Source organism: Gymnoscopelus braueri (assembly GCF_963280865.1).
Source record: "Gymnoscopelus braueri genome assembly, chromosome: 22".
Lineage (NCBI taxonomy): Eukaryota > Metazoa > Chordata > Actinopteri > Myctophiformes > Myctophidae > Gymnoscopelus > Gymnoscopelus braueri.
In genome coordinates, this window is record NC_137624.1 from 31,455,039 (window position 1) to 31,475,055 (window position 20,017).

Below are 20,017 nucleotides of genomic sequence, written 5' to 3' on the forward strand. Positions count from 1 at the left end.
ACAAATCAATCTTCATTATAAAAAACAGATAAACATCGGCCTCTGCATCAGTGAATGGCACAATATTATGATGCTTTTCCATAAATCGGTGCATTCCTAATAAATACGGCTTCATATAGGGCAACATGGAACTGTTGACTGCACTCCATCACAGTTTGCTTCCATTTCACATTATCACACATCATCAATGGACTTTCTACAATGTAGCAGTGTTATAAGAACAATAACAAACTTTCAGGGAATTGAAAACCCAGAACCAACAGCAGGGCGGAGTGGAAACAGTACGAGTATACAGTACAGGAAAAACTAACAGCTGCAGTGATATCCTCTCACTGAACAGCTGGCTGCTTGTGGCTCTGCAAAAAAGAAGTTCAGTCTCCACCCTACAGCCTAAGGACACAATGTACTGAACGGTGCCGTTAGTTCACAGTACCGTATGGGAACGCATACTGTGTCATTTTAGATTATTTTTTAGCTACAACCATTATTTTATATTTTGGGCTAGTCAAAAATAGCAGATCTTGAACTTTATCGTGAAACATTTTGCTAATCTTTGAATATATATGTTTTTTAAGGCGAACATTTTTAAATCAAATTTTTGCTTCTGGGGATTCTACAAATGTCAACATTTTTTTTCTTTTTTTTTGTATTTTGCTATAATATCAGTGGTTCTCAAACTCTTTTCATGTCAAGGACCACTTAAAATTACATGTTTTTGTCCGCTGACCCCCCCCATCTAAAAATATTTTGTTCCAGGGACCCCCCAGAAGCAATGATTTGAGTAAAAAAAATTATAAAGGCTATATATATTCAGAGATTTGCACAAATGTACCACGATTTTTCCAAAAAATTGCCAAATAAATCTTAAAATGACACAGATGCGTTCCCGGTCTTAATGGATTAATGTACCAAACTCTCCAGGTTAGATAAACAACAGGCCTTGGGCCGAGGCTTCTATAAACTATATAGAGCAACAAATCCCAATGTACTTGTATACAGTAAGTTAGTGACAAATAAAAACTTCTCGATTCTTGAGCAGCACAAATGACATAGATCGTCATTATCAGTTAGTATATGAAATAGTGGACCATGTAACAAAAACCTTGAGCCACATTTTGGACAAGATTACTGTAGTTTTACAGGCTTTTAACCACTTAAGCCCCATTTTACACTCTGTCGACCGACGGTGCGCATGGAAAATAGCTACAAGCTCACAACACGTTGCATCGCAGTGTGTTGTGAGCTTGTAGATCTGCTATTTTCGAAACGATTCGCGCCCACAATGACATGGCCAGAATATGGGGCGCCAGGTCGAAAGTGGCTAAATTCACAGACAACAAAAAGTGACTTTTGCTTTGTTGTGGTTGGACCTGTACTGCCGGTTGTCATTTTTATGACAGTAAACAATGACATTACCTGACCCACCCCTAGACAAAACAAACATTGTCCCATGGGGATGTAAATCTACAAAAGTCATAGATTGTGCAGAGTCAGCCGTGGCTGCGTTGAACAGTTATTCATTGCTGTGTGTATCAGTTCATATGGTGCGGTAGCAGGGAGGTTTTCTCACTGTGTGGATCAGTCAGGTCTGATGAGGTACAGGCAGATCCATTACATGGGTTCATCTGCAGCAGGAAAACACAGAGAACATTATTAATATGCATGATAACACTGCACTGTATGGTTAAAGGGGGTGTAAGTGATTTTTGTTTGTTAAAATAAGTTAATATAAATAGCTCTATATTGTGATAGTAATCATTGCTATAGAGTGTTTGTTCAGTGACGGGTTTCCTTGTCTCTCCAGCTCTTCAGTACACAGAAAATACATTTTCAGTTCGGGATAACAATTTTATCCAATCAAGAGAGAGTAGTCATACACGATACAGGATAAACAAGTGCAAATGGAAGTGGTGGGCGAAAATATGAGCAGACAAAACAGTGGAAATAGTAGAATGATAAATTATCTTTGCGGGATTCTCTCTCCTACTGGATAAAGTTGGTATCCTGGCCTGAAAAAGTATTTTCTGTTTACTAAAGAGCTGGAGAGACCTCTGTTACTGAACACACTATAGCAATATATCATTCATTACTATCAGAATAGTTAACCTTTTTGTTGCAAAAACATATCACTTACACACACTTTAAATAGTCATCCTGTCATAAAAGCATAACTTTTTGTAGTTTGGGGAGGAAAAGAAAGCAGCTTTTCATTCTTGAGTTACGCATATTACAATACTTAAGCAAGCATATTTAGCATCCATTTTACATGTTCCATATGCTTCTATATTTAATGGTCTTGTTTCACAAGCACAAAACAGCATCAAGATACCACCTGTGTCACATGCAGGAAAACAAATAATGTCACATTGAGTACATTTTACATAATGTCTCAGAGAGAAAGCTTTAAAAAATGGTTCATGGACATGGTGAAGTTTCTCAACCCAGCTGAGACAGGCTGCTAGTGAGGCAGAAAAAAAAAATGTGTGTTAACTGTTTCTTTGTTTAGTTAAGATACTGGATGGGCAGAAGTGTACAACTGATATAAAGTGTCTCAAGTCAAGTGCCATACTGAGAAAACGTTTTTTTTCCCTTCCATGTTAGGGTATACAGTATCATAGTTCAGCCACTAGATGTCACACTTTTACAACACCTCTGTTACATAAGGTTAGTTATTTCCCCATCACCTCTGTAACAACTTTAATATAATTAGGGTAAAAGGAAAATACCATAGCCAACAAAAACAAATGGTTAATGACTGCCATCAGCTTACGGTTTACAGAGGTAAACAAACCAATAATTCTGCAGTTTTGATGTCCAGACAGAAGAATGATTAAAATTCATATTTTCTTTTGGGGAAAAGCAATACCTGTATTGCACACATTGTTAAAAGCAATATGGATGTATTTTCGTATTTGTTTTCATAGAAATGTTATCCTTCAAATTCAAATAAAGGACCAAATACACTGTAAGGGTGCATGTGTATGAGTGAGTACCCACCTGAATCCTTCATGATAAATTTGTCCTTCTGTGTTTCTGAATCTTTTACTGGCTCATGTTCGGTTGCCTAAAAGTTGACCAGACTGTCGTTTACACATCAGCCAATCAGAAAATACATGGCGGTCTGGCACATAAAGCTGTCACAGAACTTACAGTGAAAATGCTATTGTATCCATGCAGGTTGCAAATTATGGTGGTAATGCTTATTGCCATGCAGTTAATGCGGGTACATGCACGTTTTCTTTGAAGTGATTCTTATTGACAATCAAACAGCAGCTGTGGCAGCATTGAACATGACTGCCAAACAAGCACCTTTGAGGGATTGCTCAACATGCAACAAAACTAAACCTAAATGAGGAAATTTCTCCGCACTTTTGTAATTTAGAGTTTCATTATTATTGTTCAAACCCTTGTGAAGAGGATAACCTTTTTTTTTCCAGTATGACTCGATCAGGTGCCAACACACCAATGTAACTCCATACGGACTGGAGCAAAATCATGCAATCATGAATTTGCAGGATTCAAAGAGGCGACCGAGTCTTGTATGGATCCCGGAAAAAATAAAATCAATAAAAATCATAACATGTTCATTTGTACTGATTATGATATTTGAGACGGATAGGTTTAGGAACATATAGATTCACAAACCGCAGGGTTCTTTATCACTGTTGACTCCAGTGAGACCTTGTTATTGGCCTGCAAAAAAAGACATAAAAACTGGTCCCCAATCTTTTTTCCAATGTCACTACGATGGAAACCACCAGTTTCTAGATAGCAGATGCGGGTCTAAGGCCTAAATATGTTGCTAATTACTAGATTTACTGTCTCTAGTACTGTTAAGTCAGACTACAAACCACTATAATCATACTGTGATTACAGAGAAGTACAGAACACCTCCTGTACTTAACTTCATCTGTTTAGTTTACTGGGTTAAAATAGTCCTACACCTCTCCCAACCTACAGTAAGCTTCCAATTTTGGGACGTTCAGAATGCAACAACCTAGAAACAGAAATTGTTTATTTTATGTTTTAGGTTATCAAAACCTGTCAAATATCAATAAATTAATGTATTGCCCAGAGGTATTATAATTTTCTGACAAAGAACAGGCACATACCAAAACTCCCCAAACTGCCTGAATTACTTTTGCCTTTTCTTTAATGATCGGCATGCTGTAACTGTATGCACTGTGCAGTGTTCCACATCCTACCATTACATTACTCCGTTACAAATAGATGTCTGAGGAGCATTTTGAGGACAACACAACCAATGTACAGTCCACATATATACTGTTTGAATGGTTCCGCTCAATCAAAGAAGAGGCAGTTTGTATCTTGATGGTTCGTTTACAGTCGAGTCTGTTGTTCGGAAAAGGTACAGCATTGTATAGAGAGGTCTATACAATGAAGCAAGTTCAACAGCACAGCCAGACTATCTTTTGTGTTATCTGGCTCCACTAACCACCCTAACAACTACAATCACACTATAGAGCAGCCAGTCACACGACGGCGCTTATCAAGTCGTGAGTAAACCCACGATTTCCCAATAATCGAGCCACGAGCGCGTGTCACATAAAAGGGGCGGCGTTTGCAGCATTATGACCAATCGCAAACGTGGACAAATCCACTGACAGCAGAGTCACGGTCATAGACCAAAAGCCTGGACGGACAGTGGTTGGAATTGTGGGTGTATGGCCTAGTATTTCACACATGAACAGTAGAGCTGACTATAATCACATTTGTGTATTCCGATAAATTAATGTGTTGCAAAGACATATTCCAATGGCATGTATGACTATTTAAGCCTTATTGTTTCAGCTGCAGCCACGGACGTGTAGAGCACACTTGGAAGCAAATACAAATTAAATATTAAAAACACAATTCAAAGTGGTAAGTAGGCTTACGTTCATATCTTATGTTATGAGTACAACATGTACATAGCTTAAGCACTTCAATTAAGTCTCTGTTATATGCATATGAAAGCACAATGAAATGCATACTGTCAAAACTGTGACACAAGCTGCATGCACAATTAAATAAGTGAATGAATGAGGTACACATAATACAGTAATAGTGAAACCAAATATCCATTCACACATATCCATTCACGCTTCCAGGGTTGGGGTCCTTTAAGATTTTAACGATTCCGATTCCTTAACGGTTTCCTTTAACGATTCCTATAGGGGGTTACAAATGGGACCTTTACAGGTCTGTAACTCTGAGAGGGTACAAATATTTGGTTCCATTTGTACCCTCTCAGAGTTATGGTGGTCATTGAAATTAAAACGTTTGAGAACCATCAGTATATTATATTAGTAATTGTATAGCAGACATGAAGTCCACAAACCAGCTCTTACAGTGTGATTTAAAAAAAAACGGTTCCGGAAGAAATGGTTCCAAATATGATGGAACCGATTTATGGTTCCTCGATGTTGGATCCGGTTCCTGCGGGTTCCGGATCCCAACCCTATAGCGACTATGAAGCATCCATGCATGTTTTTAGTTATTTATGGGTCTAGGTGCAATGACAAAGGATGATGATTATTATTATTATTATTCCCAGTGACACCTTTTAAATGCTTTTTATGCTTATTTATAATATATCTTTTATATTGGTCTTCTCTCAGTTTTTCATGTGTTTTTAACTAACCTTGCCTGGTATGAGCTATGGGATATCTGAATTTCCCCTCGGGGATTAATAAAGTATCTATCTATCTATCTATCTATCTATCTATGCAACCTGTGAGTGTTATACTCTACCTTCTTCAGTCGCCGGTACATCAGTGAGGATATTAATATGGTGGCCAGGCCCAGGCTTATGAAGGTGTACTGCATGTACTCCATTACAGCTGGCAACACCACCAGGTTGGTCCTAAACGTGTTGAGGACGGGTCCATCTATGTATCCACTCTAAGAGACAAAAGAATATACTGAGGATAGGTCCATCTATATATCTACTAAGCATGTAACGATTCACTCAACTCACGATACGATTCGAATCACGATGCTAGGTTCACGATAAGATTTTTCACGATTTTTTAAACACAAAATTAATTTCCAGACAAATGACAGAATTATTTTTTATTATTATTTCTCTCACACAAATCCAGTATTTTCTTCTCTTTAATTGTTTTTATAATACTGTTTTCTCTTATCCTCTTTTCAGCAAATGACTGAAAACTCTTTTTTTATCAATTCTCTTAAAAAGATCCTGTATTTTCTTCTATTTTTTTGTACGCGCCCTCTGCTGTTTGCATTGCGATACATTTTTTATTAAATAGACTTAAATTGTCACCAGTTTGAATCGATTTGAATCAATTTACGATAAATCGTTACATGCCTAATCCACTCTCTGAGAGTCAGAGACAATTATGTGTTGAGGACAGGTCCATCTATGTATCCACTCTTAAGAGACAGAGATTTCACGGTGCAAGAAAACATCAGCTTCGGTACTTACCTCTGCAAACCAAATCATGGGCATCACCACCTCTGAAATCTTATCAGTTTGTCTGCAGGGGCAAAGACATTGACATGAATAAATAAATGGTTAGATTGATTTAAAGAGCAGCAGCAGTATCCCATTAGACAGTATGATGTAGAGGAATTAAACGATCAGGGGCCGTGCCCACAGAGAACAACTTTTGAGCTGGCAGCGCCATGCATTTCTATGGTAAAGACGAGCTGGTGCGCTCCTCTTCCCAGCGCCCGACCGACCATCGTGCTTCAGCGCTCCCGACAGCCGGCGTTTTTTGTGCAGCGTCCTGGACGCTTCAAGCTGGAAACAGTTCAACTGTTGGAGAGGAACGCCGCTCATTTGATCCTCCTGGCTGTGTCTGACAACGCAGTAATTTATGACCCGACGTTGAATCGTTATCACAACCATGAGAAGCCCATGTTTGCCGTCGTTTCAGCTACGCTATTTGTGCTAATAACGCAGATGACCGGACATTCGAGCACAGCAACTGTTTGAACACACAGCGTGTCAATTAATGCTGTGTGTGTGCGCTATGGACATCATGATATCCATTATCCAAAGCGCCCCTCCACAAAAAAAAAACACTTTTTGTGGATACAGCGCCTTATGGTGAGGAACGATAAGAACACAATAAAATGTTTAAGGCCTTCACAGTACTTACGTGAATCCGCTCACACTCTTCAAATAGAGGTTAAGCTGCAGGCGGATCGACACGTTCAGTGGAACACCCGTTGCCTGGAAAAACATACAGAGAAAACAGTCAAGAGAGTAACAACACAAGGGATGGGACGATATGAAAATGTAATGTCACGATTATTGTGGCAAAAATAATTGCGATTAACAATATTATCGCGATAATCAAAATACGCTTAAAAGTGCCACTTTTGTTAACTATTTGAACCCCCAGCATCCCTATTCTGGGGGGAATATTCGCCAAAAATAGCAGATCTACAAGCTCACAACACGTTGCGCTGAGAGCTTGTAGATCGGCTATTTTTGGCAAATGTGTAGTCTACTTTGTGTAGAGTGAAATAAGAGCGTACCAAATGCACTTTTTACAGGTTCATATCAACTACGGTAAGTATAGAGGGTTTAAGTGGCACTGAATTTGCAGCTCGACAAAAGCTAATTCATCCTAGTGTATGACTGAGGACAATTTCACGATAAATTAAAATCTCCACGATACGATTATTGTGAGTGTTTTTTTATCACGATAAACGATAATAACTATTATCGTCCCATCCCTAAACAACACAAAAGGATATCGTCATCTACGATAAATCAACTAAAACATAGGTCTCTTGGCTCTCATCTCATTTCTAACTTTGCGACTGTATAGTCTATGCAGCAACGTTGTGTCACCTCGTGGTCACTTAGAAGTTTACCAAAATAGGATGGCACATACAGTAGCCCACACTGAGTGACAATGCTTTCCAATGGTAAACAACCCACATTACAATGCTTTCTGGTTGTATAGAGCTGTAATTCTCAAACTTTTTCACGTCAAGGACACCCAAATTGATATGTATTTGGCCGTGGACCCCCAACTGAAAATGTTTTGTGGGTGTCTCCAGCTAAATGGTGGATAGTCAGGAACCAAATGGACCCTTACGGGTCTGTAACTCAGAGAGTGTACAAATGGGCACCTATAACAATACTCAAAGAGCTGGAGATCCCTGTAACTGAACAGAGACTCTATAGCAACTATGATTACTGTCAGAAAATTGAACTTATTGAACATAATTTTTGTTTTGTACAATAAATATCACTTACAGTCTCACACCATCAACAGAAGGTCCATAATGGACCTGCCATGTGGATTTTATTTTTACCTGTAAAGTTACTACCCTGTGTTGTTGTTGATGATGTTGCACCTTATGTCTAATCATGTACATACTGTACCTGCTACTACTGTATGTTGACCTACCAATGTGTTCCCACTTTCACACCTTATGCTTTACCTCATGTACATACTGTATCTGCTATGTGTATATGTATATGTACTGTAGATATCTTGATCTTGTTTACTGTACTGTATGTTCTCTTTGACATGCTTATTTAATGTAATCATCGTGATTATCTCAAATTGCGATAAGGCAGTTATGTACGGTCATAATTATGACAGGCCTATATTTAAACATTTTCACGCAGGAAATTAAATGGTCTGCGTCTCATCGACCCCTTTATTTATGCAACTAATTTAGATAACTTGTTTTTTTTACAATGAACAGAGGTGCCAGATGTCAAGTGTAGCACTAAAAGAGCAATAAAGATAAAGTCCTACAGTATCTAGGTGAACTTTCTTCTTGTACTTTACTGTATACATGACAATAGAAATGATCTTAACTCCAGAGTCTATTCCCTGGTTAACAGCAGTGGCGTAAACTAACCAAGTACATTTACTCAAGTACTGTACTTAAGTACAATTCTGAAGTATTTTTACTTTACTGGAGTATTTTAAATTTGCTGTACTTTTACTTGTACTCCACTACAACTCAGAGGCAAATATTATACGTTTTACTCCACTACAATTATTTGAAAACTTTAGTTACAAGTCACTTTGTAGATTTCGATTAGTATTACAGAACATACATTAACCACTTCAGCCCTATATACATTTTGGCCATTTGAAAATAGCCGATCTACAAGCTCACAATAGATCTGCCATTTTCAAAAGATTTTATACATTTGAAAACTTGTGAAATGGGACATTCTGCATAATGAGTACTTTTACTTTTTTAATTCTGATGCATTATTATTATTAATTATTATTATTATAATAATAGAAAACTGCTTTTGATAATGACCATATACATGAAACTTGTAAAGGAAGTATGTGAAACTGAGGTCATTTGCTCCACATGAGAGCCTGAGAGGTTTCACTACACTCATGCTTGATTACATGTGGGAGCCAATTGCACTCTGCTGTTCCCATAAATTAACCTCTGTAGTGATCTTATCTGAACAGATTGACCATCATCTTATCTGAAGAGATTAACCAATTTAGATGAAGGGTTCAAGGGTGCAGTGCCAAAAGAAATCAAGGCAACTGGTTTAAATGACTGCATGGCATCATGCACACAGTAGGAAAGATAATGTGCAGACTCATAGCTCTCACACCCATTGTGAGACAATGCTTTGAGAAGAATGTCAAAGAGCGTATCAGTAGAAGGTTGCCTCCCAGCCTGGACCTAGCCCAAGAGTTACCAAACCTTTCAGACCCCCCAAAATAATCATATTTGAACTGGGGACCCCCCCACCCTGACAAGCACTTGGAATTGAAGGAAGTTTAGCATAGGGTGCAGGGTCCTACTGTATGTTCCTTCTACAGAGGCACCACTTAGAGAATCCTAACTGGCTGCTATCTATGGGAACGGTTCAACTGTACAGAGCTCCACCGCAAACTGCGCAAAGCTGGGTGCAGAGTGCAGACAGCTGAGTGCATCAGTCGATGTGAGCTTCACTCCATCTAGACATATCTTTGTCAGCAAAGCAAAAAAAAAAAAGCAAATCAACATAATTGACCAAAGTCTCGTACAGTAAATAAATCATACAAATAAGAGCACAAAAAAAAAACATAGGTACAAGTCTCAAACTGGGTTAAAAGCCAAAGATTGTTTTGAGACGTGTTTTAAACACAGTTAGTGTGAGGACTAGCCTGATGTAGGGAGTAACTTGTTCCATAGTTTGGGGGATGGAACTGAGACGGCTCGCTCGTGCTTGAGCCTCGTCTTAGGAACGAAAAGCAGCGTAAGTATGCACGCACAAACGCAAGTACGTCATCAGAGTAAATGGCAAAAACCTTAGTAAAAAAACGACAGAGCAAATGGACACATACTGCAAGTAAGTAAAGTGCAAAGAAAAACTATTTATGCTACAAAGTAACTAGGACACCACCAGGTACATACATCAAGCAAATGTCTAAACAACATGCTGTCTAGATAACATTCTACACATTTGTGGTCATCGCCAAGGTAGAATAATCTAAATAATATAACACGCCAATCAATCATATTGACCTCCTACACTTACATTGCGCCATCTACCTTCTTAAATCTGAACTGCATTCCTGTGCACCGCAGGTCAAATCTTTTTCACAGCAAAACATTTAATCCTGTTCTCTCAACACAGTCTCAACTATTTCCATGACAGCCACCTCAAAAATAACATCAACGATGGAGAATGTTAAGCCTACTGTTTATTGGGCCTATATAATATACTGTAAGCCTAACTATTTTTTTTATACGTGTTTCTTATAGACCTATATGGACGCAAAATACCTCCCGTCCATATTTCTTCACAATCATTATTTTCTTTTCTGTGGCTTATAATAATGTATAAACTAGATTATGAAAATATTTCCATAGTAGCCATCTTGTTGTTTTAGGCCCGTGCCTGTACACTGGGGACAGTAGATCATTGTCTTGCATTGTGCGTGTGTGTGAGTATCGTGCGTGGGTTTACTCACTGGGTGGATGTCTATGAAGAGGCCGTGTTCTTCCTCGGTGGGCCGGAGGCCGTGGACGTAGTCCAGCAGCACAGGGTCAGCGTTGTAGAAGTGAGGATGAGAAATGAACGTTGGAGAGTCTGTGTGGGCAGGAAGTTACACCTCTGGTCAGTTACATATTCATTAGTCCCACCGTAGCCAGACAACTATTCCACAATCTCTAAATGCTATATATTAGAGTCTGAAACTACACCTCCCGAATGCCGAGAACGGAAGCTGTCATCTGTTCGTCATTTCCTTTCACGACAATATTTAAAAAATATATTTACATTTTATATTGGCTCTTCCACTTTTTGGTTTCTGCAAAACGAATTAACGTGACCAGGATCGTTTACCAGGCTAAGGAAACCATGCAAGGCACCAACCTGCTTGTCGGGCTTCAGTGTCTTGCCAATCTACAAGCTCACAACATGCAGCAATGCGACACGTTGTGACTTGTGAGATAGGCTTGTAGATAGGCTATTTTTGCCGAACGGTCGACCGAGATTGGATGTTAGGGTTCATGTGACACAAATACACACACACACACAGATGTACACTCACTGGAGCGGCAGCTGCTGACATTGAGCAGTCCAGACTGTCTGCAGGGGCAGAAGCCTTCGTTAGGAGCGTAGTCTGAGCCGTTGGCGAACAGGGTCTTTGGTGCGACGAATCGATAGGAAGGAATCCCCCTCATGACACCAGGACGCTGGTAGACCAGCTCCATAGATCTGAACCAACAAAGACAAAAGATGAATACATGTTAGAGCAGTGCTTCTCAAACCTGTTTATGTCAAGGACCCCCAAATTGATGTGTTTGGCCGTATTTTACATCCATGCATCGGGACTATAGAAAGTTGTTTACCTGCATGCATCAGGACTATAGAAAGGTGTTTACCTGCATGCATAAGGGCTATAGAAAGACTTTAGACTAGGGTTTTATCTGGATGCATCAGGGCTATAGAAAGACTTTAGACTAGGGTTTTACCTGCATGCATCAGGACTGTAGAACGGCAGGGTGGACTCTGGGGTCATGAACGGGGGCCACATCTGTCCGGCTGTTCCATTGATCATGTTACACTGAGGACTCTTCCAATTGGCCAGCTATGGAGATGATGGAAAAACAGCAGAGGGATCAAACAAATAGACTGATAGTGTCAGTAGCCATTAATCTGAACTACAAACTAGAAAACAGGGTTGGGAGTTCATTTTTATACCCCAAAATTGGCCACACTGTACCTCTTGGCACAATAATCTTAAATACATACATTTCCTTTTTGGAAATGTGCGCTAGTGATGCACGGGTTGGGAGTCTTTAAAAACCCAGCCCACCCAACCCTTTATGAGAGACCTACCCGACTCATCCAACCCCAAAACAATTGTTCATCAACGACCCGAACCATTCATTTTTGGTGGGTGCCCGAATTTGTCCAAATTTGTCAAATGATATATTTTCTTTTTCTCCCTATTTATTTTCAAAGTAATAGAAATGGCAAAGACATCAGATCTACAAGCTCACAACATGCTCCGACGCAATGTGTTGTGAGCTTGTAGATCAGATATTACCTATTTAGTACATGCCGTATATAGTAGGGCTCAAGTGGGTACAAAAATGTCCGCTCCTCACATTATTGGCTTGGGTCAATTTGACCTGAACTTCATATTATTTATATAACTTTTTCTAGGACCTCTTCTCAATAAAAACATTTCCACACTTTGCAAAGATGTCTACTCTGTACTTTGCCATGTCTTACGACTGGTAGAAAACAGAGGATGTGTTGTACACACATCTCAGTTCAATGACCACTTAACCACAGGAAATCTAGCGTCACAATGCGTTGCAACATGAAACGTTGTGAGCTTGTAGAGAAGCCAAAAATTGCGGACCAAGTGTAGAGCCCCAAGTACATGTATATAAGTGGTTAATAATAAATACAACAGCATCACAGCTGTTTAGCAGAGAGTAATACAGCAACTGCATCACAACTGATAACTGATCGCGCGTCTTACTTGTTTTAATGCTTTCTTATTTTATTTGCATGTTCAAAATAAATGTAACCATAAGGCTTAGGGTATCATCACTGACTTGTGTGTGACTCTCACCTTCGTCAGGCCGTTCCAGGAGTCCACTTTATGGATTTGAGTGATGTCACCCTTTCCAGTGTTGATGGTGAACAGACCAGTGTTGGAGTTGTTGAACTGCAGATGGACACACAGAATAAGCACTGACCTTTAAAAGGGTCAGCTTTTGTCTTGACAAGCTTAAAGGCGGTGTACGTGACATTATTCTGTAGTAGATGTAAGTAAGTGTTCTACAGAGAATTCATACAGGATACAGGATGAACAAAAAAATGAAAATAATCCAGTTGCAGCCCAGATGAATAGGCTCTATGCACAGCAGCCATATTGAAAAGAAATTGGGCCTCTTCCTTACATCCTTTGCAGGTCTTATCAATTATACTAATTAAGGCTCTGTTCCATTTAGTATACTGTAGCACAGTGGTTCTCAAACGTTTTAATTTCAAGGACCCCCATAACTCATAACTGAGAATGGACCCATTCCATTAGTACACTCTCAGAGTTACACACCCGTAAGGGGCCATTTGGAACCCCCTCAAGGAACCATGAGAGCCCCTGGACGACACTTTGAGAACCACTGGTGTAGCAAGGTTTCCAGTGAGCCAACATGACACAATATCAGCACCCTGACTCTGTTTGGCCAGAATGGAACAGAGCCTTCATGTATCATTGGTAACACCTGTGAAGGAAGTAAGGAAGAGGACCAATTTCTTTCCAATATGGCTGCTGTGCGCAGAGTCTATGTTTACTCACCGAAGAAAAGAGTCCAAACTTCCCATCAGAAGTCCCCGGGATCATACCGGGCAGGTACTGGTTGAGGAACGCCACCAGTTTGCTGTCGTAGCCCCACATCAACTCTCCTACCGGCTTGGTCAGGAAGGGACCCTCGCCGAACGCTGCGATACTGGTGCTGACCAACACACGCACCGGGTACGGAAACTTCTCCATCATGATGGCTGCCCCCTGGAGGAGGGGAATGCAGGAAAATACTTTTAGAACAAACTGCATTATCAGCCTTGAGTGCGTGTGTGCGTGCGGTTCCCCACAGATGTATAAATAAAAATATTCTTCACGTGCGTGCCGTGCCGTGCATGCATGTGTGGATGCATGCATGTGTGGGTGCCTGTGTGCATGCATGTGTGTGTGCGTGCGTGTGTATGCATGCATGTGTGGGTGGTGTGTGGTGCGGATGTGTGTGTGCGTGCGTGTGTGCATGCATGTGCGTGTGCGTGTGTGGTGCGGATGTGTGTGTGCGTGCGTGTGTGCATGCATGTGCGTGTGTGCGTGCGTGTGTATGCATGCATGTGTGGGTGGTGTGTGGTGCGGATGTGTGTGTGCGTGCGTGTGTGCATACATGTGCGTGTGCGTGTGTGGGTGCGTGTGTGCATGCATGTATGGGTGTGTGTGTTTGCATGCATGTGTGGGTGCATGCATGTGTGGGTGCATATGTGTGTGTGTGTGTGTGTGTGTGTGTGTGTGTGTGTGTGTGTGTGTGTGTGTGTGTGTGTGTGTGTGTGTGTGTGTGTGTGTGTGTGTGTGTGTGTGTGTGTGTGTGTGTGTGTGTGTGTACGCGGTTACGAGTGTGTGCGGGCGTATCAAGTATCTTACCAACACCAACATGTTGGGAATAGTGACGACATCAGACTCGTTCCCTACAGACATGCTGGGTTCAAAGTAATAACTCCTCCACTCCTTGTAGGACACTGTGTTATTTTCATGGAAGGTGATGTTGTCTTTGTAACAGCGCTTCCTGAAACACAGCAATCACAAACAATATGTTAATCAAACTAATCAATTTAATCAATTATAAAGACTGGTCACTGGTGTGTCTGAGACACAGAGTGAATACACAAAAATGGTACCATATTATATTGAGCATTTAGTGGGGACCAATTATATGAAGTTGAAAATGGGTGAACTGGTCCTTTAAGAGGTTCACCGTTTCATTGATATATAAGGTGGAAAGGGGGCAAAGGAGGACAGAATAATTTTGTATTTATAGGTGCCAATCCATGTAGTGCTTTTTAAACAAGTAATTGGATTGTGTATTTGACAGTGACGAGCCAATGACGAGAGGCCAGTCTAGGGTCCTGCTGCAAAAGAGGGGGGAGAGCTGGATTCTTTTGAAACACAAAGGCTTGCTGACATAACTCCTCTCATTTATTATTGGGCCAGTGTGTCACACAACTGAACTTTAAGCTGATTTTGCAGAAGACATTCATTAATTCATTTTCTTTCTTTTTTTTCATTTTAACCCAATAATTTTTTCAATTAATAACTCAACTTTAGTCCAGTACCATTATCTACAGATTATGCAAAACATTCATCTAGAAAATGTTGTACAGTAAATGTCCGAAATCGAATAAGTGTGACAAGGACCCACATGTCAAAAAAGGCTGTTATGCTCCTTTAAATCTCTGTCAGGCATTCCTGAATCCTGCCCAACCCTCATCCCTCACTCTAGTGCAGTGCTTCTGAAAGAAAGGGTCCGGGGACCCGCAGGGGTCCTTGGGGAGGGTTCCAGGGGGTCCCCAGATAAATCAGTTAACCCACTTTAACCCATTTGAATATAGCTGATCTAAGCTATTTCTCTCCCTCTCTCGACTAAGGGGTCCTTGGCCTGGAAAATGTTGAAGACCCTTAAGCTATACAATTTTCAACACTGGATAGTGACTCCAGGGTTCATTAATCCATTAAGACCAGGAAAGCATCTGTGTCATTTTAGATTTGTCATTTTTTTTAAATGTGTGCAAATCTTTGAATATATATAGGTTTTAAAGCAAACCTTTTTAACTCCAATCTGTGCTTCTGGGGGTCCCTGGAACAACATATTTTGAGATAGGGTTCGGCAGCCAAATACATATCATTTTGGGGGTCCTTGACATGGAAAAGTTGGAGGACCACTGATATAGCAACATACTGTTAGGATTTAGAGAACATTTTTAGATATGTATTTGGCAGCGGACCCCCCATCTCAAAATGCTTAGTTCCAGGGACCCCCCAGAAGCAAAGATTTGAGTTAAAAATGTTTTGAAATAAGCTCCCTGAACAGACAAAAAGCATTTTGGCTCATCTATCTAAATGCCCCTGAGTAGCAGGTCATGACACACAGCTTGCTCTACATAGGATGTTGCTGGTTATGCAATTATAAACTAGAGAGGAAAAGTGCCTCCTTTTCTCTCCGCACACAAAGTTACATAACATGGAGCAACACGATAACCCAATGGCTAGGTGTTGCCAGGTCCACTTATTCTACGAAACTTCTGGCTTGTTTTTCTGTAAATATCGCTTGTAAATATTTGTAGTTGCGGGAGGTTTTGGGCTTGTTGCTAAAGTGTAGTTGCTTATTTGGGCTTGCTTCCTGATGTTGCTTAAACCAGTGGATCTCAAACATTCTCATGTCAGGAATGGCCCCAAAATTGCTATGTATTTGTCCATGTGGACCCCCATCTGAAAATATTGTATGCCAGAGACAAGATGTGTTTAGTTAAAATGTTTCAAAAATATTCCAAATATACTTTTTTTAAATAGCAGATCTAAAAGCTTGTATCAGTTATTTTCAAATAGCCGAAATATAGGGTTATAGTGGTTACCGGTAAACTGATTTAGATGCTAAATTAACTGACAACTTCACCCTAATCCTAAACAATCTTCATATAATTGTTGTCTACTCAAAACATCTCACTGGCTGTGGACAGTTCAGAAACCTGCCTATCAATGTCACTGGAACTGTCCACAGCCCTCCTCTGAGACACAGAGAGAGTAGACAGTAATGGTACCATTTTATAATGAGTATTAGTGAGGACCAATTATACGAAGATAAGGGTGAAGTGGTCCTTTAACTTATTTTGCTGGGGACCCCCACCCCAGTGTGAGTGGTCATGCGACCTAGTCGCTTCTGTTGGGCTTGTTTTTCGTACACTTGGGCCGCTTGTTTCAATTCCATATGCCAAAATTCTGGCAACCAAGGTTTAGGGCGCGTAGCACATGGGCTCTATACATCATGTCTGACAGCGAGCCTCCACTTTGTTTCCCGCCCGGTCGGACCATATGCTGCATGTCACTCCTCTGCTCTCTCTCCACGCTTCCTGAGTCGCTCCACTCCCCAATAGAGGCTCAGAAAAGACCCCCCAAAAAAAGAAAGAAAAAAAAAACCGTTACATAACATTGAATCGACCACTCCAAGTGACCACTCCAAACTCATGCACACCAAATTCCTCAGAGAACATTTTTATGCTCTCAAGAGTTATAAATGGATAAATAGTTTTACATTTAGAAGACAGGAATGCTAACAGAATGTTTAAGGGGTCCTCTCTCTCTCTAGCTCAGTCTGAAGTCAGCCTGCAAATAAAAACACGAGCCAGCTCTCTCATTATTATCTCCGGTCTACAATTAGGCCACAAACAAAGTGGTTATCAAAAGTATAATCATCTTTATCAGAGTCTGAGATGTCTATCTGTCTGACTGACAGACAAAAAAAAAACGTTTTTAAAGCAAATAAAAAAATTGCAGATCTACAAGCTCACAGATAAGCCTTTTTAGCTATTTTTGAAACATTTTAAAATAAGTTGTATTTATTTATATAGTATAAAATAGGGCTCTATATAACTTTCCTCTTCTACCCTGGATTTCCGGTTTCCTGCGCAAGTGCAGTTTTTTTAAACTAATAGAGCCTGCTTGCTTGCTCAGGGGATAAATTGAATCTTGACCATCAGGTCAAAATTCGTGTCAAATCCTGTGTCCAGGTGAGACATGACCTTTGACGCGATCTAAATGACTCAATAGAAGAGCAGGGAGACAAAATACAACCATACAGATTGGACTTCTTTTTTTTTTTTCATTTAAAAAAGTTACATAGTGCCGCTTTAAGTGGTTATAATACAAATGGGCTAAACTTATTCAATCAATAACACTGACTGAATTTGAAATAAATAAAGCTTTCCAAGCAGTCTATTCAAATCCATGAACTTGCCGCCAAGTCATTGAATTGGGGCAGAGAGAACGGCTGTTCTCAGCTTTGGTTTTTATTTCCTTCGCTAAAGCTTCAGCTTGTGATCTCCTGTTGGCAGATAAGAGGTATGTACAATGCAACAGCCCCGAGGTAAGATAAGGTCTTGTTATGAGACCAGACATATGGACCGTGGTAACAAAGCTCACACTGCCAACAAACACACACGTTCTGCACCAGATAAACCCCTGAAATGTATATACTGTGCTACTGACTCTGGCATTAACCCAATAAGACGTGAGGCACTGAGGCCCATTCTACAAATGCCTTCTAAATCAGTAATTCTCAAACTTTTTCATGCCTAGGACCCTCAAATTGATATGTATTCGGCCGCGGACCCCCATCTGAAAATGTTTTGTCAGGGACCCCCAGAAGAGAAGATGTGTTGTGTTGAAAAAAATCTAAATTATTCCACATTTTTCAAACGCTTTCAAGATTTTTCAAAAATTATCAAAAATAGCAGATGTACAAGCTCGCAGCACGGCATGAAGTGACGCGCTGTGAGCTTGTATATCCGCTATTCTTGAGAATCACTGTTCTAAATAGTTTTTGGAAAAACCTATGTTATAGCCGTTGTTGTGTTAATGTGTTGTGTTAATGTTTTGTGCCAGGGACCCCCCAGGAGAGAAGATTTGCATAAAAAAATGCCAAATAAATTATTTCAAACATTTCAAAAATGTTCAAAAATAGCAGATGCACAAGTTCGCAGCGCGGCACGAAGTGACACGCTGTGAGCTTGTAGATCTGCTATCTTTGAGAACCAGATTATTATTTTTTTTGTACTTTTGCTACTGTATATGTATGTGTATAGCAAAAATCTGAAATGACACAGATGTTTTCCCGGTTGTCATGTGGAAGCAGCAGCTATGGTGAAATGTGTTTATTCAGCATATTACAGCCTAATCGGTTTCCACATTCAACAAGGCTGTCATGATGATGATATACTGTAACTTTGTTTTCTCCATGAGGACAAATACCATAGCTGCTTGTCTTTAATGCACAAAGGCCGTACGACACTGTCTGTACATATTGTATTGTTGTACTTTTGTTGGAAACCTCATAATTTTGTCCAAAACTGTTCATTTTCAGAATTCGAAATTCAAAGATATCAATATTATTTCCTTTTCACACTATTACTACTGTATGTATGTTGACATGCATTGTTTGTCTGACATGTGCTGTACATTTTTATGGTCTGGGGAAATCATCATTGACCCAAGAGTGTTGTCATTTAGATAAGATAATTAAGATTAGAACTGGACACTGTATCTCCAGTGTCCAGTGTCCACTGTCCGGTGTCACTTTTGTGAACCGAAGTAGGTCATTAATTTACGAAAAAAGTTAAAGCATGGCGCTAGGAGGTTTCTGCCCGACAGCAACGATATATCGGTCCGATATCATCACTGTCGGGCAGAAAGCTTGTATCTCCATATTTCATCTTTTTATGCGTTTTCATTTTATACTTTGTCGTACGACGGTGTTGCACTTAACTATTGAATATAGGCAATCTACAGTCTCACGATGTGTCACATTGCGATGCGGTCTGAGCTGGCACATCAACTATTTTCGCAGTACATTTTCTGTGGGTTTTACAAATATTTTAATTTTAATTTATTTTTTACATTTCATGAAAAGTAAGTACGTTTTGTAACTACGTTAAGTACGTTACGCAATAACATTCACTGTTAACAGTCATACTGTACATACAGTATCCATTCATATAGTTAAGTCAATGCCGTTGGATGTACAAGAAAGGTCAATATTCATTCATTATATTCACTGGTGATAGATTGTACATTAATTTATATTCATTGATAGAATATACATTATGTCAACTCACTCAGACCATGTGTAGATGTCCAGTGTCGGACTCTGTCTATTTGGTTTCTTATCTCTCTATTCTTATCTGTATCTCTCACGCGTTCCATACTGTTATTGCTGCTACAACAACACTTGAATCTCCCCACGGGGATCA

General features: G+C 40.0%; 1 protein-coding gene across 3 annotated transcripts in view; it reads right to left on the reverse strand.

Moving 5' to 3' along the window:
* Positions 1-806: 806 nt before the first annotated feature.
* scarb1 (scavenger receptor class B, member 1) overlaps positions 807-20,017 on the reverse strand; it is a 21,227-nt gene continuing 2,016 nt past the window's right edge. The window contains exons 3-13 of one of the 3 annotated variants that reach the window (XM_080419644.1): positions 14,643-14,784; positions 13,788-13,997; positions 13,059-13,154; positions 11,944-12,059; positions 11,520-11,686; positions 10,938-11,056; positions 7,131-7,204; positions 6,452-6,503; positions 5,755-5,904; positions 2,998-3,064; positions 807-1,625 (exon numbers count right to left, since the gene is read on the reverse strand). In XM_080419644.1, coding sequence (XP_080275770.1) covers positions 1,612-1,625; positions 2,998-3,064; positions 5,755-5,904; positions 6,452-6,503; positions 7,131-7,204; positions 10,938-11,056; positions 11,520-11,686; positions 11,944-12,059; positions 13,059-13,154; positions 13,788-13,997; positions 14,643-14,784 — 1,207 coding nt within the window. In that variant the 3' untranslated portion in view covers positions 807-1,611. Of the gene's footprint in view, positions 3,065-5,754; positions 5,905-6,451; positions 6,504-7,130; positions 7,205-10,937; positions 11,057-11,519; positions 11,687-11,943; positions 12,060-13,058; positions 13,155-13,787; positions 13,998-14,642; positions 14,785-20,017 lie in introns of all 3 variants that reach the window. The other 2 variants (XM_080419643.1, XM_080419642.1) reach the window with 2 other exon arrangements.